General features: G+C 38.1%; 1 protein-coding gene across 5 annotated transcripts in view; it reads left to right on the forward strand.

The window, feature by feature from the left end:
• ANKS6 (ankyrin repeat and sterile alpha motif domain containing 6) overlaps positions 1-23,518 on the forward strand; it is a 78,115-nt gene that overhangs the window by 22,228 nt on the left and 32,369 nt on the right. For all 5 annotated transcript variants that reach the window (XR_008913581.1, XR_008913583.1, XR_008913582.1 and 2 more), the window contains exons 2-7: positions 6,790-7,292; positions 10,214-10,258; positions 11,106-11,310; positions 13,564-13,670; positions 16,508-16,656; positions 21,529-21,727. Coding sequence is in view for 1 of the 5 variants with exons in the window: in XM_056805912.1 (XP_056661890.1) it covers positions 6,790-7,292; positions 10,214-10,258; positions 11,106-11,310; positions 13,564-13,670; positions 16,508-16,656; positions 21,529-21,727 (1,208 nt within the window). In the remaining 4 variants the exon portion in view is untranslated. The remainder of the gene's footprint in view (positions 1-6,789; positions 7,293-10,213; positions 10,259-11,105; positions 11,311-13,563; positions 13,671-16,507; positions 16,657-21,528; positions 21,728-23,518) is intronic.

Below are 23,518 nucleotides of genomic sequence, written 5' to 3' on the forward strand. Positions count from 1 at the left end.
CTGACTTCAAATCTAGCCTCAGATACTTAGTAGCTGTGTAACAAGTCCTTCATCCTCAGTTCCTCATATGTAAAGCCACTCTAGTATCTTTGCCAAGAAAACCCCAAACCCCTATGAAGAACCCAGGATTGTTATAAGGATCAGTTGAGTTAACATATGTAAAATACTCTACAAACCTTAAAGCATTACCATATAAATGCTAGATATTTTTTTTATTATTCCCTCATTTCTTTAGTCCTCAGTGCTTTCATCTGTTAAAAGTCTTGGACTAGATATTATAGTTCTCTTCCAGCTCAAAATTCTATAATCCCCAAGTACTCTACCTACTTTATTTCTCTTGTCCTGCCAAGGTAAGCCTTTATTAGATAATATCTTGAGTAGAAGAGAATTCAGATTAAGAGCAGCAGAGCCATTCTGGAATAGCAGATAGCAAAGCTGTATTACTATTCACCAAGGCAAAAAGACCAGATGCAATGAAGGAACAATCTCAGTGTGTGGCCCCCATTGCCCTTGCCATTGTGGACATCCTCCAGAGGTAGGAGCTTGCCTACAATGCTGTGGTGTGCTTCCAGAAGAGCAGTGGCTTTCCTACTCTGGTCAGAGCCTTTCAGGGCTCAAACTTTTATAGCATTTTTAGATAAAGAGGCATCATAGCTTTTCCCTATCATCAGCAGGGGAAGAGAAGCAGTATAACTGGTGAAATGGGGTATTCTCTGAACTACCTGTTAAAGGGTAAGAAATGAGGGGCAGGGATAACTCTTACCATGTCATTCAGCAAGAGACAAGGAGAAGGGGCTAATATTAAGTCTCAGGGGTTCATTAACTTTGCAGAACTGCCTTGGGACTGGGGCTGTACCAGTGAATTGAGTTTTCTTCTCAAGGATTAATGGACCATTTATTGCCTGCTGATCAATAGAAGATTCGGGAATGGGCAGAGGAGGTCTGGGGAGAGCACCTGAATTTATATAATTTTAATGTTTTAAGGGATGTTAGGTAATATCTAGCCCTTCAGTTTTAAGGACAAGAAAACTGAGGCTCAGCCCAATGGCTTGTTTCAAGTCACACAGGTAGTTTCTGGCAGAGCCAGGACTAGAGCCCCATGTCTCCTAGGCTCTTGTGCAGTCTGTTATAGATGACTCCAGGAAAAAAAGAAAGTGTGAGAAGCCTGAGAAGTAGAGGACACCAAAGATGGACTTTATACATACATCACCTTGTTTGCCTGAGGCTAACCCAGACTGATAATATCAGGGCAACTTTAAGGTGGTTGGAAGGGAAGGGCTTTGTGACTTTTGGCTAAGTTTTTTTTTCTTAATGCCCTTTTGGGGGAATTGTGTTTGTGAATGCTCAGGGAACCAGCAGACACTGGGCTATGGAATCAAGCAGAAAACCAGAGATAGTTACATCACTTTGGGCCAGAAGGGATAAAGAGAAGCAAGTGGTCACAAAGCCCCACTAAGGTGGGCAGTTAAGGACTCCTTTTAACTACAGATGGCACCAATTTCCAGATTGGTGGGAGGGAAGCATCCCACTGTATTAGAGCCTTTTGCTATTGTACACTGTCCTTTTGCTAAATGGAGTTTTGCACATCCGCCAACATTTCATGACTACTTGCTCTGTGATTCATTTTGGGTGGAGGGAGAGGGTTGGGGTGAGTCCTGGGCTCTTGGCTGTCTGGATTTGTAAAGGAGGAAGTGGTCAAGAACAAATGATTTTTGCAATCTGACCTTCACTATGATCAAAGACAGTGAATCCTGGAGCATCTCCAACCTTAAACAGATGAAAGTTTATAGAGGAATAGGGACAGGATCTAGGTGAGAGCTATGGATTAGGCAGGCATCAGTCTTCCCCAACATACCATTTTCTACTTGGCATCTGTCTCCTCCCTTCGCCCCTGTCAATCAATGGAAGTTTACTCAATGCACAGAAAAACAGAGAGCCACCACTTGAGTCAGAGTCATTATAAGGGAGGGACACAAACCTATTATAAGACTTACTGAATTCAGTAGATTTAAGCTCAAACATTGGCAATCTATTTCTTCATGGAAGGAAAAGAGTTCATGGGTATACACAGCAGCCTGGGGCCAGGGATGGGTTGAGGTCAGAAAGTGGGATGGTGGAATAAGCCCTGTGAGAAGTCCTGGGTGTGGTGGGCAGAACATTGTTTTCAGAGGCTAAAGGGGAAATCCTAGTTCAGCTTCTTTTTACTCCTTTAATAGCATTGGCATTTCTATAATGCTTTAAAGGTTTGCATGCATTTTTCCTCTTTGAGCCTTACAATAACCCTGTGAGATAGGTTTTATTAACCATGTAGGTCTGAACAACCTGTGTTTCACAGAAGTTTAGTGACTTATTCAAGATCATTCAGCTATTTTCTAAAACAGGACCCTGGACAAGTCAACCTCCACCTGACTCAGTTTCCTTTTCTGTAAAATGGGGATGATGATACTACATACTTCCCAGGATTATTGTGAGGGGAAAACATGTGATAATATTTGCAAAATATTTCATAAACATTAAAACACTAAAAGTAAATGTTATCCTCATCATTGTCATCATTATCATTTCATATGTGTTACTTCTTTGGTTTTCTTCTCCAGGCTAAACATAACTACTTCTTTCAACCAATCTGCTCAGGTTATGGTTTTAAAACCTATCACCCAAGTTACCCTCTTCTGTATTCATTTTAATTTGTTAATATCCCTCTAAAATATGGCAGGCCCAGTGAAAACTGAGTCTCAGCCAGAGCAAGGACAGAAAGCCTCTTTCCATGATCAATCATTACAGTTGTATACTTCCCACTATTTCAATGCAGGGAGAGATGCTAAATTTGCTTTGATTTTAGTGTGTGCTGCAACTGGGATTCTTTGTGCTTCTAGACATGTGGTAGGGCTGTGCAGATTAGAACTAGGTTGGTTTAATAAGGTTTGAATCTGTAAACACAAAGGGCAGGGTCTATTTTCTGAGTTTGAGGGTGTATTGGTTGAGTAACAGAGAATGATTGATATGTTTGTGGGCTTTGAGATTTCTGATCCAGCTGCTGATTATAGGCTTTCATCAGAAGCCAGATTCCTTATGGAGAAGCTTAATCCTTCCCAAAACCTATATCAATCCTTTTATTTTTTATAATTTTAAAAAATTGGCCCATGATTTCATTAATATGGAAAACTTTTGCCCCCCCCCCCCCATGTAGATGAACAGCTTTTCTACAGCTAGTCTCAGAATTTCATGAGGCACTACAAAACTTACTTGCTCAAGGTCACTCCACCAGTAGTGTCAGAAGCTGAACTTAAACTCAGAATTCCTGGCCAAGAATGGTTATTCATCTGCTATGCGATAGCATCTTTGAAAGAAAATTAATTATTTTTCCAGTTTCATATAGAAACAATTTTTGATGATTGTTTTCTAACATTTTAGGATTCAGATTTTCTCTCTCCCTCCCTTTATGCCCCCAAAACCCAGGTAGTAAATATACTGATAACAATTATACCAGTGCTTTCATGCAATATATATTTCTATTTTTATGCAATGACATCTTCCATCCTTTTTAATCCAACTGGTCAAATGCTGGAGTAGGACCATTTGAAGTCTTTCTAGCTATTTGTTATCCAATCATTGACTTTGGGGATTGGCAGTAAGGCAGAGCAGCCAGGTTGAGAAGTAATCTTTGTAATTTAAGTAATCTTTGTAATCTAAGTAAACTTAATCATTGAGTCAGTAGAAAGTTACTGAAGCTTTTTGATTGGGAGAATGAATGACATGGCCAGACCAGTTCCTTAGGAAGATTATTTTGATAGTTACATGAATGATGGATTGGAGAGAAGCAAGGAGACCAATTAAGTTATTAAAATAGTTAAGGTAAAGTAGAATTGTGGCTGTGTGACGTGAAAAAGGATGTTATGAAGATAAAATTGATGGAATTTGGCTAATTATTGACTGTAGAAATAGATCTTGAGATGGAGCAGAAGAGTGACATGATGAAAGTGGAGGCTTTTGGAAGGTTAATCTGTTTGCAAGCATACAAACTATATTTGAGGGTGGAAAAATGATAGCAGGATCTGGTAGTTAAACATTACAGTTGAGGCATGAATCTATAAGAGCCTGACCAAAGGCAGTGATAGTGGGAAAACACTGGATTCCAATATGCAACATAAAAATCCACAGGATTTGGTAGTTGAGTAGATGAATAGAGGGACAAGGAGTTAAAGATAACTCAAAGATTTTGAGTCTCAGGGCCAAGGAGAATGGTGGCATCGGTGATAAAAATCAGAAAGTGAGGAGTAGGAAGAAGGTTAAATATCATTCATGTTTGAATTGAGATTAGATATTTCTTTGAAAAAAGACAGCTGTCAAAGCACTGAATGGATTTCATTACTGCTCAAAAATCCAGACTAACTTCAGACTGCTTGTGGTCTCACCAGTGGCCAATCCTGGGGAAAGATTTTCCTCATTCTAGTCAAAATATTAATAAATTCCAAACAGTATTTCAACCACAAAGCACAGTTGTTTAGTCATTTTTCAGGCATGTCTGACTCTTTGTGAGGTTTCCTAGAATGGTTTGCCATTTCCTGCTCTACCTCATTTTATAGATGAAGAAACTGAGGCAGTCACAGTTAAGTGACTTGCTCAGGGTCATCCAGCTAGTAAATTTTCAACTTTTCTTGACTCTAGGATCAGCACTCTATCCACTGTGCTACCTACCTGCCTACGAAGTGCAGTACTCATATTTTTGGTTATTTTATGATATATGCCTTTAAGTATGAGAGACAAGAAAATATTTGGTTTTCTGACATTTTTAGTTATCTTTTCTTTGTGACCAGTTCTAACTTTATATTATTTTTTGTCAGTACTTTTTTCTTTCTCCATAATTCAAAGTTTCTGCCTAAAACACAATCCCTTCCATTCCTTTTATTTGTTTTCTCAGATAAACTTCTCCTTTCTCCATGAAACTTTCCTAAATTAATCCTTTCTGATTTATGCCTCATTTATTACAGCTTCCTCTACCTTTTAGTTCTCTAGAAAGCTATAATTAATCATTAATTTTGTAACCACCTTTAAGTAATTCTTTGTATCTGCTTCACCTGTGTTTGTCCCATGACCCCTTTCTCATTGTAAGTTCATTCAGGAAGCAATCACATTCATCTAGCCCTCATTTGTATCATGGCCAATACCTACTAGTACTCTGCATTCCATGTTAAATTTAATTTATATATATATTAATGGTGAAGGATGTTGGAATGAAAAGAACAGTGAAATCCAGGAAGGGTGAATCTGGAAAAATATGTTGGAGAAAGTAGCAATTTGACTGGGAAAATAATGAAAAAGGATGGAAGGAATTGTGTGTGTGTGTGTGTGTGTTTGTGTGTGTGTGTGTGTGTGTGTGTGTGTGTATTGTGGAAAGGAAACAAGACTGACAGTTTGTGGGGGAAGGGGCATCTCCCTCCCTTGCCTCATCAAGCAATATACCCTCTCTCCCCTTAACTCCTCCATACCCTGCTACAAACCTACCATTATCCCCATTTTTCCAATCTTCCTATTTCCTTTCTCAATAAATATTACAGTTTTCATATATACAATTGCACATGTACATACATAAAGATATTTATATATGCTGTTCTTATCACACAGAATGTGTCAGAGGTGAGACTTGAAGTTGGATCTAATTGACTCTGAGGTCAGAGTTCTATCTATTTATAACATACAACCATTCATATATAATGTGGCACATTACATTGAAAGTTAGTCCCAGAGTCAAGAAAACCTGGACTCAAGTTCCACCTCTGACACATATTATGTGTCCCTGCCTATGTAGGGGGCAGGTCACTTAATGCCCCAATATCCCAAGCAATTCTCTCCCTCTCTGTGTCTCTCTGTCTCTGTCTCTCTCTGTGTCTCTCTGTCTCTGTCTCTGTCTCTCTCTGTGTCTCTCTCTGTCTCTGTCTCTGTCTCTCTCTCTCTGTATCTGTCTCTCTGTCTCTCTCTCCACCCCCCTTCTCCCTCACTGTATGAGCTTCTTCACTTCCTCTAAACCTTCCCTTCCCTTCCCCTATTCTCTTTTCCTATAGTCTCAGAGGAAGAGGGGGCCAGTGTATTTTCTAAGGCTGGCTCCTCTGTACTCTCAATTTCTTTTCTCCCCCTATATCATTCTTTTTCTCTGTCTCTGTCTCTGTCTCTCCCCCGCCCCCCAGTGGATTATTTGACAAATACAGATTTTTTTTTTTTTAAAGATGTATAGACTATGGAAGTAAGGGCAAATAATTAAATCAGAATACAGAAAGTAACATCACCCTTTAAGAACTGTCTCAAGGTTAAAGCCTGGAACAAGGTGAGAATGTGATACAATTTAGTTTTAGTCTATTAAAATTATTTGTTTTCTAACTCAACCCTACCCTCGCTTTCCTCCCCCAACTAAAAAGTAAAGAAGGAAAAAAAAACAATCCTTGTAAAAAATATTCTTAGTCAAACAAAACAAGTACTCACACTGGCTGCATCCAAAAAATTTGTCATATTCGATATCCCCAGGGAATTTTTCAGATAAAAAATTGCAGAGCACTTGCCATCTGCATTGGTAGATGTTCCCTATACTAATAAAATCACAACAGATTTGGTCCAAAATGCTATATTTATGTATATGTATTGCACATATTTATGTATATAGAGAGCTATACACAGATGAATAAAATTGCTCAGTTGCGCAAATGTGTAATTTTGACTAATGATCTGTTTCTTTGTCACTTATGATAATGTATTTAATTGCTGGATTCTCTAATTGTTTTCCTACCCTTCTTACAGATTTGGACACATAAATGTGCTTCACATTCTGCTGGAAAATGGGGCAGACATTAATGCACAGAACAGACTTGGGGCAAGTGTGCTCACAATGGCTTCCAGAGGTGGCCATCTCAGCGCAGTTAAACTCTTACTGGAAACTGGAGCCTTCATTGATAATTATGACCATTTTAATCACAGTGGTCTGGAGGATGGCAACAAAGAGGACCTGCCAGACATAACTGCCCTGATGATTGCTGCCCAGCATGGACATGAGGCAGTGGTCCACCTCTTAGTGGAGTGGGGAGCTGATGCCAATTACAATGTTAATACTATGGGTTGGAGTCCACTGATGTTGGCAGCTCTTAATGGGAGAGTGAGTGTGGCTCAGCAGCTGGTGGACAAAGGAGCTAACCCTGACCATGTCAATGTGCTGGATAAAACCTCTTTTGAAATTGCTCTTGATTTTAAACATAAAGACATGATAGACTATTTGGATTCTGTCACAACTGTTAGACCCAAAACAGGTAAGGGCCTCTGTTCCCTCATTTTTGTTTGTTTGGCTTACATTATAAAGCTAAAAAAAATAAAGATTGACATTTGCTTTTAGTTTGTTTGTTTAAGGGCAGTCCCTGGGGGTCTATTTGTTGATAGTATAGTACAGTGGAAGAATCACAAAGATGTCATGCTGATGAGTAATCAAAGTAACTAGCAGTAACTAAGAGTTATTGCACCCAGGGAAAATTCATTTGTGGTTTTGGGGTGAAACATAGTACAATCCAAATATGGGTGCAATGGTCCTGGGATAAGGGGCAGTCCATCCCCTCTAGAGACTGGCCCTTGCCCCTATTGAATTTAGAGGAAATATGGGCTCCAAGAAAGAGATATCATGGCAGCAGTCCATTAATGTGGCAACCCTTGCACCATGCTGAGGATACAGTCAGCAGTGGACTAGGAAACTATGCTTGGAGGTAGTGGTTGCTTTGTAGAGGATATAGAAAAGCAGCCCCATTCCATCCCTCCCCCTTCTCCAGCTAATTATGACTCTGGTTTTCTAGATTTCTCTTTGTAAATCTCATATTTCAAGAGCTCTGTATTTACTTTCTTACATACTTAAAGTAAGTTGCCACAAAATATATGGCAGGACCTGAACTATAGTTATATACATATTTGAAATAATTCTGTTTCTCATAGGTATGACTAATTGGTACCAAAAGCCTTTAAGCAGCTCTCTAGTAAAATCTCAAGGCAATTGTTCACTGCCATAGTCAAAAGAATTTAGAATAGGAGTTCAAGAAATGCACACTCCTAGGAACAAGTATATTTCTTCCCTACCTTTAATTGTTATTCTTCAGTCCGTGGTTCAGTGTATAGAGTGCTGGACCTGGAGTCAGGAAGATTCCTCTTCCTGATTTCAAATCCAGCCTTAGATACTTACTAGCTGTGCAACCCTGGCAAAGTCACTTAACCCTGTCTGCCTCAGTTTTCTCATCAGTAAAATGAGTCAGAGAGAGTGGCAAAGCACTCCAGTGTCTTTGCCAAGAAAACCCCAAGTGGGGTGACAAAGAATAGGACATGACCGAACTGAATTAATTCTTCGGTCTATCGTGGTTTTCTTCAGGTTTAAGACAATCCAACTCACTCTGAATATTTATTGGCTTGTTTGACTGTCCACTAACCAGTTTTGCCAGATAGTAAAACTTTTAAATCTTTCTCCTCTCATTACACAGACTGCCTTAATGAAAAGTCCTTATTGAGTTCTAATCTTGACAGGGCCATCTTTCTTATACCCTCCTGAACTTTCTTTATACATCAAAAGAAGTGGAATGGAAAAGATTGTGGCTTTGTACAGCAGCATAATTTCACAGATTGTTTTCTTCAGTTGAAAATTGTTTTCTAAACAGGAGGAAATTTTCTTTTCTATTTTAAACTTAATTTTTTTCAATTATACATAGAAACAATTTTTGACATTTGTTATCTGACACTTATGATTCAGATTCTCTCCCTTCCCTTCCTCCCCGAGGTGCTAAATAATCTGATATAGGTTATACCAGTGCTGCCATGAAATACATATTTCCATCTTCCTCATGCCATGACAGAAGACACACATATCATGCATACAACATAAAACTCATGAAGTAAATAAAGTGGAACACAGCATAGTCTGATCTGCAATCAGACTGCAACTGTTCTTTCTTTTGTAGACACCTTGGAAACATACCTTGCTGATAATAGTTTAGTCCTTCACATTTGATGTGGAACAATATTTCTGTTACTGTATACAGTGTTCTCCTGGCTCTGCTCACTTTATTTTACATCACTTTGCATAAGTCTTTTCAGGTTTTTCTGAATTCATCCTATTTGCTCGGAGAGTGGAAGTGATTTTATGTTCTTTCTCTGGAGGACTTTGAATAAAAGCTAGATGGCCACTTGTTGGGAATAGTATAGAGTCTCAGGTGCGGATAGGCTCTTCCAAATATGAAATTCTTTGTGGTTCTAGAATTATTTTTGTGCATCACCATCTATGGATAAGTAAATAATGTCAAAATATTCAGAGGAGGCCATCTAGCCTGATCTGAAGCACAAGTCTCATCTATAACATAATGGATAAAGGGTCATCCAGGCTCTATTTGAAGACCATCAATCACGGGAAACTCACTTCCCACTTCAGGCATCCTTCTCTAGTTTTTGGAACTATAATTGTTAGAACGGTTTTTATATTAAACCCAAATATAATGCCTTATACTGTCTTACCATTAGTGCTGTTCTCTCAGGAGGCTGGGGGTGTGTGTGTGTGTATGTGCTAAGTAGAATAAGATTAATCCTTCTACATTTAAAGAAATCACAAGTTTAGATCTTGCATTATAGCTTGCCACACTAATCACATAAGGAAAAAGAGTGTGACTGAATAAGGGCTAGGCAATAGCTCTGGTATTCTTCTCCTGGGTAGCTTTGCATCCTCCTCCTTGGTGGCTCTGGTACCCTCCCTCCTCCATGGTGACCCTGAGCCCTCCAGCCTACAGATGAAATCTTGAGGATGATTCACTACAAATCCAACCCAAGAAGTACACCAAATGCCCCTCTCAGGCTTACACCACCCTCTCCCCACTTCCCCAGCAGACAAAACCTTGAGATTAGGGAGATGCATATGCTACAGAAAAGCATAAACCTCCTGACCAGGAAAGCATCCTTTAGTCACTAGTTCGAGAACTATGACTCTCAGTGAAACATTAAAATCACCTTCCCTTAGTAATAAGGACTTTTATCTCCAGAATGGACAAAAATAATTTTAATCACTTTAAATCACAAAATCATTTTAGATATAGCTATGAATATATTGCTTGCTAGAAACAGATTCTATTTAAAGTTATGCTGCATTATTTTGAGATCTCCCTTATATTGAATTGTTCTGATTTTAACTGTTAGTTTAAATGTTTTGTTTATTCAGATGAAGAGAAAAGACGACCTGATATTTTTCATGCTTTAAAAATGGGTAAGTGCTTTGGAAAATACTTTTTAAATGTATGCTTGTATAACTGTATATAGTTATGTATTATACATACAAATATGTATGTACACACGTGCAGAAAATGCTGGATGTAGTTTGTCAGCTACTGTTTTTAGCCACCAGATGGCATATTCACATGAAAGTAAGTAAAATCCTATCTGGATTTGTTTTGGAGACACTGTGAAGGGAACTGTAGCTTTTCTCAGAAATGTGGGTAATAGATCAAAAAGGTAGCTGTCTTCCCAAGAAATATATACCAGCCTTCTTATTTTTTTAAAGTGGTAGATGAGCAGATTAGCCAAGTAAGAAATGTGGAATCGTAGAGGTTGTTTGTTTATATGTAGAATAAGAACAGCTGGTATCTATGACTAGCACTTTAAGGTTTACAAAGCACTTTGTAATTATTTTCTCAGTTTATCCTCTGAGAAGATAAACCAACTCTGGGAGGCAGGTGCTATTATTATTTACATTTTACAGATGAGGAAACTGAGGCAGACAGAGGTTAAATGACTTGCTCAGTGTCACATAGCTAGAGCTTGTTTAAGGCTGGATTTGAACTTGGATCTTTCTGATGTCAAGTCCAGAGCTCTTATCCACTGTATCACCAAGATTCCCCCATATATAATATAGATAACAATAATGGTAATAGCTAGCATTTACATTGTGCTTTAAGGTTTACAAAGCTGTTTTAAAATGTTTCATTTTATTTTCAAAGCATCCCTAGGAAGTAGGTATAATTATTATTCTCTATACATGAAATATGGATGTGTTTTTATAGAGTATTAATTTAATAGATATCTAACTTTCATATGTAATATTATTCTATTTTCAGGAAACTTTCAGCTTGTTAAAGAAATTATAGATGAAGATCCCAACCAAGTAAATATCATTAATGGGGATGGAGCCTCACCCCTGATGCTAGCAGCTGTCACTGGACAGTTGTCTCTTGTTCAGCTTCTTGTTGAGAGAAATGCAGATGTTGATAAGCAGGATAACGTTCATGGATGGACAGCACTAATGCAGGCCACCTACCATGGGTAACTGCTGTTGTGAGGAATCACAGCTTTTGTGTATTTATTATACCTTAGAGCTAAAATGCTAGAAGCTTGCTTTTATATTGAACCAGAAATACCAGGGTTTGGACATCTACTTCAGCACTGTCAAGGCATTCATGATGAGGAGACATCACGTGATAGTGGATAAAGTACCAAAGTCTGAATCAGAGGATTTGGGTTCAAATCCCCATTCTGTTGCTTATTAGCTATATGACTTTGGGAAAGTCACTTAATCTCGTCAGACCTCAGTTTCTTCATTTGTAACATGAGGGGGCTTGGATAAAATCATCTCTTAGTTCCTTTCTAGTTAGAAATACTTATATGCCTAAGTCTGGGGGGAAAATGACTGCAGTAAGAAAGTGTGTATGTGTGTATATATTTTGAACTTGATCTGCAATTCCATTAATAAAGGGAATTCTCTCTACTATAGCAGCACCAGCTTTTTAATTGCCTGAGACCCTGGAATCCTAAGGGGCTTTTCCAGAGTCCCCTAGTTAGCATGTGTCAGAGGTGAGATTTGAACCCAGATCTTCCTGACCTCTATCTATTATGTCCCTCTGACTTTCACTATGTTATGAAACCTTATTTCATAAGGCATTTTATGGCCCCATTTGTTCTATAGATTTTTATCACTCTTTCACAAAACTTTATCCATATCCGGAAACAATTATTGAATGAGAATTTTTTTTTTTTTGCAGAAAGTGTCTTACATGGCAGTTGTTCATAAGTGGGTGATTTAATCGGACTGTTCACATTTAAAGTAATGCCGTCCTTCAAATCTCCAAAGTAGTAACATCCTTCTAAACTCGAAAGTGCTAGCTGAACGATTTGGGGAGTAGTTCTAGACTACTTGGAAACAGATAGTTAGTGTTCGGGATAAGTGATGTTACTCTTAACACCACTGTTGGGGTGTCTCAGGAAGGAGATATTTTCCTTCACACAGTTAGCATATTCAACAAGTTGGCCAATCAGCAAGCAAATGTGTGCTGGTTACAAAAATGAAACACTCTCTGCTCTCAAGTTCTAATGCAAATAACTTATGTACAAACAAGATCTAGATAGGATACCTTAGAGAAAATCACCGAGAGAGGGTGCTAGGTGTAGGTGGTTAGGAAAGGCTTCTTAAAGAAGGCAGGATTTTATTGGGGGTTTGAAGGAAGTCAGGAAACTGAGATAAAGAAAGGAAAGAATTCAAGGCATGGAAGACAACCAGCAAAAAGGTCCAGAGTCCAGAGGTGGGTTATCTTGTGGGGAGAAACAGGAAAAAGGCTAATGTCCCAGGATAAAAGGGGATAAACATGCAAGAGGGGACAGAGTGTAAGATGTAAAAAGATTGAAAAGCTAGGCAAGGGCCAGGTGATAAGGAATTTTAAAAGCTAACTTTTATATTTGATCTTGGAGACAATAGAAAGCCTCTGGAGTGTATTGAATAGACCTATGCTTTTAGGAAAATCAGTTAGATAGTCCTTAGAGTAGGTTGTGACTTGAGATAGAGAGAGATCAACCAGACCCTGACCTCTGCATAAAAACATCTGAGAATTGGAGGAAATTCCAAGGCCATATTGTATCCTCTGCAGATCTCTAACTTGAAAGTGAAAAGATCTGTCTTTTATCACTCATTATGCAATGTCTTGACTCTTGGCTTTTTTAGAATGCAAATTAAAGGCTGTTATCAGAGGAATGTATGAAGGGATAAACAACAGGGGAACCTTTATGTTCTCCTAGTGTCTCCTTAGTGTCAGGACTACTGGAGGAAAGCAATAGAGTGGGCTCCCATGTGGCAGCTTTATAAAAGGATCCTCTTTGGTTGGTCAGGCATTAACGGGCCTCAGTTTTGCATTGGTAAAGTATTTGCTTCAGACAGGTCACAGATCTGTTAGAATACTGAAATAAATTAAAGGCACCAAATATAAATAGATTTTAAAAATATAATAGACCTCCCATATAAGGAAAGTAAGAATTTATTTACTCAAAAATCATTCATTAAATACCTATTATGCGCAATCCACTGTGTTCTGATTATAAAGATAGAAATGAAGTAAACTCTATCCATAGAGATATGTTGAAAATTTCCAGCTAATTGCAGTAATTAGTTATAATGTATAAAAAATTCTTGTCAAACATTCCACGTGTTAAGTGTTACAGTGGCTGCTATTGTATGTTCAGTGACTGTGGAAACATTCAACATGTTATGTTTAACAAATGTGACTTTTGTTCTGTTCTGGTTTTGAATAGGAATAAGGAGGTTGTTAAATATTTGTTAAATCAAGGAACTGACGTTACTCTTCGGGCAAAAAATGGATATACAGCTTTTGATCTAGTCATGCTGCTGAATGACCCTGGTATGTTATTTTATAAATGTTGTCCTTGATTAAATACAATGTTTCTATATTTCAAATTAATTAAATTAAAAGTTTGTTAGTTATTACAAATTAATTTCTTCAATACAATCAATCAGTAAATATTTACTAAATGCCTACTACGTGCCAGGCACCATGCTAAGCATCAGAAATGCAAAAAGAGGAAAAAGACAATCCTTGCCATGAGGGAGTTTACAGTCTAATGAGGAAGACAACATACAAACAAATATATACAAAGCACAGTCCATAGGGGACGAAAAGAAAATAATCAATAGAGGGAAGATATTAGAATTAAGAGGGATTGGGGAAAGCTTCCTAGAGAAAGGGGGATTTTAGTTGGGATCTAAAGGAAACCAGGGAGGTGAGGAAGTGTTTCAGGAGTGCAGGAAGGAGTATTTCAGGCATTGGGGCAAGCTAGAGAAGGCTTAGAGCAGAGCATCTTATATGTGAAATAGCCAGGAGACTAGTGTCACTGGGTGCAAGAAAGAGTACATGTAAGGGAGTAAGGTAAAAGAATATTGGAGGGGACTAGGTTATAAAGGGCTTTGAATGATATACAGAGTATTTTGTATTTCATCCTGGAGGCAATAAGGAGCCATTGGAGTATAATCCATGTATGAGAGGATTTACTTGATGAAGAAGAAAAACTTAAGCAATTTTATTTTCAACTACATTTTAATTATGTTTTTGCTAACTGGAAAGATTCTCAAAGTTAATTGTAATTTCATTGACCTAATGGATCAGGTGACAACTTGGAATGCTGAATAGAGTGCTAGACTAGGCATCCCAAAGATCCGGGTTCAAATCTTTCCTCTGGTTTATTAGCTGTGTGACTCTGGGCAAGCCACTCAACTTTTATTGCTTGAGTCAGCCTTCTAGTACTTAAAGCAGGGGTCCCCAAACTTTTTACACAGGGGGCCAGTTCACTGTCCCTCAGACTGTTGGAGGGCTGGACTATAAAAACCTAACCCTAACCTAACCGGGCAGCAGTATACACAGTGTGGAATCCCCTCCCTCAGATCGCCACTCACCATGCCGATGTCTTCCATTGTGAAGCTCCATAATCCTTTGTGCGGCGCCTTAGAACGAGGCACCATGCAAAGGATTATGTCACTGGAAGTAATACCGTATGTGATGCTGTGCTTTGTGGTGCTGCCACATACAGCTCCTCTCATTGACCACCAATGAAAGAGGTGCCACTTCTGGAAGTCTGGCGGGGGCTGTATACAGGGTCTCAGGGGGCTACAGTTTAGGGACTCCTGACTTAGAGTGCAGAAAAATACTGATTCTAAAGTCAGGTTTAAAGACATACCAATAGGTCTTGGACAAATTGCTTCATCTCTGGGCCTCACCTGCAAAGTGAAGAGGGTGGTCTGGATGGCTTCTGAAGTAGTAGTAATAGTAGTAGTAGTGGCAGTAGTAGTAGTAGTAGTAGTAGTAGTAGTAGTAGTAGTAGTAGTAGTAGTAGTGGTAGTAGTAGTAGTAGTGGTAGTGGTAGTAGTAATGGTATTGGTAGTAGTAGTAGTGGTAGTAGTAGTAGTAGTGGTAGTGGTAGTAGTAGTAGTAGTAGTAGTAGTAGTAGTAGTAGTAGTAGTGGTAGTAGTGATACTGGTAGTAGTAGTAGTAGTGATAGTGTAGTAGTAGTAGTGGTAGTGGTAGTAGTAGTAGTAGTAGTAGTGGTAGTGGTAATAGTAGTAGTAGTGATAGTGGTAGTAGTAGTAGTGATAGTGGTAGTAGTAGTAGTGATAGTGGTAGTGATAGTGGTAGTAGTAGTAGTAGTAGTGGTAGTAGGGATACTGGTAGTAGTAGTAGTAGTAGTAGTAGTAGTAGTAGTAGTAGTAGTAGTGGTAGTGGTAGTAGTATTGGTATTGGTAGTAGTAGTGGTTGGATTAAATTTGCCTTTGAATCACATGATTTCAAGTAATAAAGACCTTAGAGATCATCTGGTTTAACCCCTTAATTCTACACATGAGAAAACAAAGCTCGGAGAGTGGAAGTGATTTTATGTTCTAATAACTACTTAGTGAAAGAGCCAAGTCCGGAACCTAGCTTATGTGACCTTCAGTTCAATATGTTTTCTCTTGTACAATACAGAGTCCTCATCCAGCTCTGAGAGTCTATTGTTCTAGATCATTGGTTCCCAATGTTTTTTGTTCCATGAACCCCTTCCAAAGACAATAATAAAATGTCCGGGGTAATTTAATATGCTCTTCATAATGTTCTACAATTATTTTACTGCTTAAGGCATTTCTTGCTAGATTTTTGAGATCCATCCGATCATTATAGCCTTTGCAGCTCTGTCTACCAGTGGAAACACTTCTGGGAGCCAAGTAGATATTCAAAAAGAGCAATGTATTGTTCATAATTGGAGAGTGGGAGTAGTGGAACCCATTTTCATAGTTATAAGGGACTCCTGGTGATGAAACTCTTTCAACCAGTGCAAACCATTGACTCTTCTGCTATTAAGAATGTTAGACAGGGGGCAGCTGGGCAGCTCAGTGGATGGAGAGCCAGGCCTAGAGATGGGAGGTCCTAGGTTAAAATCTGGCCTCAGACACTTCCCAGCTGTGTGACCCTGGGCAAGTCACTTGACCCCCATTGCCTAGCCCTTACCACTCTTCTGCCTTGGAGCCAATACACAGAATTGACTCCACGATGGAAGGTAAGGGTTTAAAAAAAAAAAAGAATGTTAGACAGTTGCTGCAGTAATGGGAGGTTGAGTGAACCTAAAGTTACACGATCTGTCAGAGGCCAGTTCGCTGCTTCTGCCCTAACTATGATAATATTTAAAGGAAAAATGTTTTCTTTTGCATTTGTAGATACGGAACTTGTACGGTTGTTGGCATCAGTCTGCATGCAAGTAAATAAAGACAAAAGCAAGTCAAACAGCCAGTCGTCTTTTCCTCATTCCAGGATTAGACAGTCCTTGAGTGTCCCAGTGTTGCCAGATGACAAAGGTGGATTGAAGGTTTGCCTTTTTCTTTTCTTACTTGTGAGAAATACCGTATCTCGATAGTAGAGCTATGATCTGGGATGTAAGTAAGTATGCATTGCCCTAGAAAAGAGCAAGGAGTATGTATGACTAGTAGACATGCTTGTTTTCTTGCATTAAGAATACTTTTTAAATTGCAACATTTCATAGAACAACCTTATTTCTAGAGCAGACAGCTGTATCTTTGTGGAGGAATTGAGCGGGATATTTATTATTTCACACTATCCAGTTTGATTATCTGTGATCTCCTTTTCCCCATTTCCTTAGAGTACAGTCAGGAGTATCCTGCAGTCACTAAAGAATCAGCACTTACACATTCTTATGTGCATAATCCCATGCCAAAACATGAGCTCTGTTCAGTAACACTTAACTTATCCAGACGCTGGTCAGTCACCCAACTTTTATGAAGCACCCACTATGGGGCAGGAAGGGGATACAGTAGATTGAGAACCAGGCAGTCCAGCCTTTGACACTGTCTGTGTGACTTTGGGCAAGTCACTTAACCCTGTTTGCATCAGTTTCTTCCTCTGTAAAATAAGCTGGAGAAGAAAATGATAAAACACTCTAATATCTTTGCCAAGAAATCCCAAATGGAGTTCTGAAGAGTCAGATGTGAGTGAAACAACTGAACAAAAGCAGCAAAAGCTATGTGCCAGACACATTAGAGTTGGGAATACAAAGAAGGCAAAAATAACCCCTGCTGTCAAGGAGCTCACAGCCGAATCGGAAAATAACATATAAACAAACAACTTTGTATGTACAAGATGTGTACGGGGTAAGGTGGAGATTATTTTAGATGAAAGGCACTGGTATAAGGCAGGTCCTGAAAGGCTTCTTGCAGAAGGTGGGATTTTAGTTGAGACTTGAAAGAAACTAGGAAATACAGGAGGCAAAGAAAAGAAGGGAGAACATTCCAGGCACTTGCAAAAGTAATAAACAAGCCCAGAAGTCAAGAGATGGAGTGTCCTATTTGAAGAACAGCAAGAAGGTCATTGGATATTAGAGTTTATGGAAGGAAGTAAATGTAAGAAGGTTGGAAAGGTGGGAAGGGTCCAAGTTATGAAGGGCTTTCAAAGCCAAAACAAGGATTTTCTATTTAGACTTCTTCCATAAGAATAAAATAATGATGATGATGATGTTGATAATGATAATTACTCACATTTCCATAGTGCTTCAAGGCATACAAAATTCTTCCCTTTTAACAAACTGATGAGGTAGGGAGTACTATTTTTTTATCCCACTTGGGGAAACTGAGACTCAAGAGATTGGAAATGAATTGCTTCAAGTTACAAAGCTGATAAGTATCAGAGCCAATAATCGAAATCAAGTTACAGGGTCATAGATTTTTAGCTAGAGAAGGCCTTAGATGTCATTCCAACTACTCATCTTACAGAAAAAGAAATTGAGACCTTCAGAGGTTAAGTGACTGGTCCAGTGTTGCAAAGTAAGTCATAAAATGAGAGTTGTACCCAGAATATTCATTTCCAAGTGGAAGACTTTTTTTTTCTGTTTTATCATATGTGCATATGTGTTCCCTTTGAAAAGGCATCAAAAGATATATTTCTTGAAGATATTAATCAAAAAAGACAAAGTAAAATTTTTTTTGACATTTTAAAGGGTACTTCAGTTTATCAGGAAAACACCCAATTGGAAAAACTTTCCATAAACATGCAGAGTATCTGAGGGAAGCTAGCCAAAATTCAGAATCTTTACCGGTGGATAATTCACACACATACAGTCAGGAGTTAATTCTGTTGGTATTATCTAGGTGATTTGGGACCATTGTTTTTTGGAGATAGTTTTTTTAATTATTTATTTATTTTTAAGTATTATTCCATGGTTACACGATTCATGCTCTCTCTCTCCCCTCGTCCCTCGTCCCTTGGAGATCATTTATTTTTAATTCCAAAGTGAGATCTGATCGATTTTTGGTGTTGGCCAGACTTGTGGTTTTACCATTGTTAGGGAACCCTTAGTGAGGAAAGCCTGTTTACCAATATTGGTGGCAATTGACCTTAATTTCTAGTCTTAGATATTTTCCTGGGGCACTGAGAGATTAAGCAACTTGCCTGGGATCACATATATAGTATGTACCAAGGGCTGGACTTGAACCCAGGTCATCATGGCTTTGAGGCAGCTCTGCTATACTACAGTTTCTGTATGTGAATTCTATTTTCCTGAGAATTCTGTGCAGTTTGTGCTGTTATTTATAGGACTACACCCCCCAGACCCCCAAAAAGGATCATGAAATAAAATGAAAAAATAAAGTGTAAATGCATTAAAAGGAACCATACCTAAGAATGTTCTGAATGGAAAGGATCAAGGACAGTGATTATTTATAGAAGGAAAAATAGGGAAGGAGAATGAAAGCCTGGCTAGGTATCAGTTTGAAGCAACATTGACTGATGGGCATTTAGAAAAAGGAAATCAAGGTAAAGAACTGAAAATAGCTTTAATATTTAGTCATGTATCCTGACAGATGATTGGCAGGAAAAAAGAAACTAAATTGATGAATTCATTTTGATCCTAGAGTCTCTCTTTTTGCATACTTAATTACTTATTTACCATTTTACTTTTTTATTTATTTTTTTTTATTTACCAAATTACATAAAGTCCATATTCCTTCTTGTTGGTCCAAACTTGCTTTCAATATACATATGATAAACACTAGCATATCATTATGCTATGGCTTGGATAGACAATTTTGGCATTTATTTTTCATTCCTAGGCAATTTTCTGAGTATACATGAATGATTTTTGTGATTTTTTCCTAAATTTTCTTTGCTTAAAAATTTAGACTTTTCAATTTAATAAAAATATAATAAATAACATCTATATTTCAGATTGGCAGCTGCATGGCACAATAGATAGAATATCAGGTCTGAAGTCAGGAAGACATCTTCCTGAGTTCAAATCTTTCCTTAGAGACTAGTTTTGTGACCCTGAGCAAGCCCCTTAACCCTGTTTGCCTTAGTTTCCTCATCTGTAAAATGAGCTGGAAAAGGAAGTGGCAAACTACTTCAGTATCTGCCAAAAAAATCCCAAATCATGATTGAACAAGAAGTATCTCAGACACTGTGCTAAACCTGGGATACAAAAACAAAGCAGGAAAGATACAAAATATACACAGACAAGTAGAAAGGGATATCTTGACAGTGGTGGGAGGAAAAATGAGGGGAAATGAGAATGAATCTGAAAAGATAATGTTAAATTGAAGTACTAATTCTGGGCTTTTCACTAATATCCAGGGGAATCAGAGAAGGCACCATGTAGGATGGCACTAGAGCTGTCCTTTATGTAAAATAAAATTTTCCCTTATATTCCAGATACAAGAGATAACCCATATTATGATTCCGAGAAGGGAAAGAGATTGCTGAGTTCAGAGAATAGAGACATTGATGATGCCTTAGATGGAAAAGTGAGCCAACAATTGTTGAGTCGTTTCAATCGTGTCCAACACTTCATGACCTTGGAGTTTTCTTGGCACAGATACTGGAGTGGTTTGTCATTTCCTTCTCCAGCTCATTTTATAGATGAGGAAACCTAGGCAAACAGGATTAGGTAACTTGTTCAGGGTTACAAGCTAGTAAGTGTCTGAGACCATATTTGGACTCAGGTCTTTCTGATTTGAGGACCAGGACTCTATCCACTGTACCACCTCGGTGCCCCCAAATTAGGATTCTCTAAAAATGGATTAAAGTAGTCGTTGCCATGTGATTTTTACTATCTTTTGTTCTAGGAAAACTAATAATACATAACCTCACTAAGTGGAAGCAAGCTACCCTGAGCTTCCAGAATGCCTGCTACTTAATGAGGTTTATTTTTTTGCCACATTATTTTTCTTTATACTATGAGACTTACCTAAAATTGGGTACTTAGAAGGAGGAGAAAAGGAAGAAGAGCTATCCTGTAAATTCCTCCCATTATCCCCATGACCAGCTTAACCTTTGCTCTCTCTCTTTGGGGGGAGCCTGTTTGGAACCTTAAATTTCTTGTAGATTTTTTCTTTTTTAATCTTGAGTGGTAGTCAAAAAAGAAATTTTTAGTAAATTACCAAAGAGAATCTGAATTGCCTGTATTCACTAGAGTGAACACTAGTTCACCAATGTCATTATTGTGTTTATACTGGGTAGTAGATCCAGGACCCAGTATATTACACCTCTACTAAACTATAATCTCCTGGAGGCCAGGGACTGCTTTTTATCTTTGTGTTTTATTCAGCATCAGGTCCAGTGTTCTGCACACAGTAGGAACCTAAAAAATGCCTGTTGTTATTGTTCTTTTTTTATATGAGATGGCAAGAATCCTAGGGGGGAAAATAGAGATTTTTTTGAAGAAGATACAGTACTCTGGTTCTAGTCCTTTCTTTCTCTGTCTCTAAGTGTATGATGTTGAAAATGTGAGATCTTAGATTTAGAATTGGGAGATAAGCTAGAATTCATCTGTTCCAGCCTCTCATTTCACAGATTGAAGAAACTGAGATTCAGAAAGATTAAGTGACTTGCTTAACGTGACCCAGGCACGATAGAGAAGAGCAGGGATTTGAATGTGGGCTTGCCTCTAAATTCTTTGTTGTTGTTGTTGTTGTTGTTTTATTTTGCATCTTGAATGTCATGGAACCTTTCTTGTCCTCCATTTCTTCATTCATACAATGAAAATTCTTAAATCTATTTTGCCTATTTCATAGAATTGTTGAAGAGATCAAATGAGAAAATATATTAACGTATTTCATTTCAAATCTTAAAATTACTGTCTCTAGACAAGTATTTATTGCTCAAAGGAGAATGTGACTATATATCTCACCTGATCATGGCCTAACTAAACTTTTATTGGGTGCTCTTTTCTCAGTCATGGTGGAATAGAATGTCCAATAGATTCCGAAAGCTCAAGTTGACCCAAACATTACATCGAGGGCTTTCCAGTAATCACCCTATTCCTTTCACGGATGAATCTGAGCCATCCTTGGATTCTACAATGAAAGCAACCCCCCAAGATGAGACAAGAAATTCTGGAATTCCTGACATTGCTACACAAAGCAAGGATAATGGTAAAATAAAAGCTATGTGATCTAATAGACCCTGCCCCCCACCCCCGGTTTAATGTCAGGTGTTACTAGGACTGTGTGACAATCGTTATTAAAATTCAGAGAGCATTTTAGAGGGTGAATATTGTTCCTATTATTCAAAGCAGTGAATTATTCCTTGGGGATCTGGGCCAGAGAGAAGGCTTAGAGGGAACACGATAGCTGTCTTCCAAGTATTGGGGTTTTCTTTTTTTCCTTCAATTACATGAAAAAGTAATTTTTCAACCTTTGTTTTCTTTTTAAGTTTGACCTAAATTCTCACCCTACCCTAAGACGGGAAGCAATCTGATACAGATTTTAAAAGGGTAATAGAGTGTAAAATATCTTTCCATATTAGTCACTTATTACTAGAAATTATTACTAGAAATAATATCTCTTGGCTTACATTTATCCATTAGACAACCGTTTAGTCAGTCAAGTTCAAACCCGTTTAATTGCTTTGCCAGTCTACATCTCTCAATCTTATTTACAAGACTTTCATAAAACAAAGAGGGAGGAAAGTAGTTAAACTATTTTTCAGCAACAACATATCTGCTAGTAGAAATTTAAAGGAATGACATCTTATAATTCTTTTTTATTAAACCTGTAGGGAAAGTTCACTTTCCCTATTTGTTCTATGACAAATTATAGTTTCTGGGACCTCCTTAGAACTCTTAGTTATTGAAAATTAAAAGTAAAATTCTGGGAATTTTTAATAGGAAATGCACTTAAATATTTTTGCCCTATCTCCTGGAGAGTTTTAATTTTTCTTCTTTCTGTGAATCATTTGGTGGGAGAAGATAGTTTTTTTTTTATATATAATACTTCACATTTTTGCTCTGAAGACCAAGAAAAAGTATTTTAAAATTCAGTGACCATTAAGCATGATATAGTGTAAAGAATGTTGAACTCTGAGTCACAAAAATCTTCTTCTTCTGATACTCTTAAGAACTGTTTGAATCTGGGTAGTTCTTTTGATTTCTATGCTTCTTAGTTTAGTTATTAAATCAATTACTGGGTTATGATATTTTGGGGGGAAGGGAATGCCTCATGCTGTTGAGATCCCAAAATATTTGAATATTAGCATATCATATTTATAGAGCAACTTTCTGAAAATGAAAGCTAACCTATAGTGGAATGGGCCACTCTCGGAGGCAATGAGATTCCCATTCTTCCTGAATGTATGGAATGTACTCCCACAGTGAATGGAAAAGGAAATGTGAAGATGGGTTTGCTCAGGCCAAGCACACCTATAAAAGTCTATCTAATCTTGTACATTGAGGAAGCAACTGGGATCTAATTGACTTGAAGTTAGATGGACTAGGATCTGATTCAGACTCAGCCACTTATTACTCCCTCTGGAAGTACTTAATTTCTCTGGGATTCAGTTTCTTCATCTACAAAGTGGAGACAGTAGAGGAGGCTGCTTGTACTAGACTATCTCTGAGATCCCTTCTGGCTCCAAATCACATGATCCTAAAGTGTTCAAACAGAGTCTGGATGGTCACCTGTCAGAGTCCCTGTGCAGAAGATTCTTTTTGTTTTAGTATTTTTTCCAATTAGTGAAAAAACAGTTTTTAACATTTCTTTTTTAAGATTTTGAATTCCATATTCTGTCCTTTCCTCCCTCCCTACTTACTGAGAAGGCAAGCAATTTGATATGGGTTAGACACGTACAATCAGCACAGAAGATTCTCGTCTCATACATGAGGTTGGACTTGGCAGCCCCTCAGCTCCTTTTTCTTACCCCAAGGATCTATGTTCCTTGGTGACCCT

This window comes from Monodelphis domestica, chromosome 7, assembly GCF_027887165.1.
Source record: "Monodelphis domestica isolate mMonDom1 chromosome 7, mMonDom1.pri, whole genome shotgun sequence".
In the NCBI taxonomy this organism is placed as follows: Eukaryota; Metazoa; Chordata; class Mammalia; order Didelphimorphia; family Didelphidae; genus Monodelphis; species Monodelphis domestica.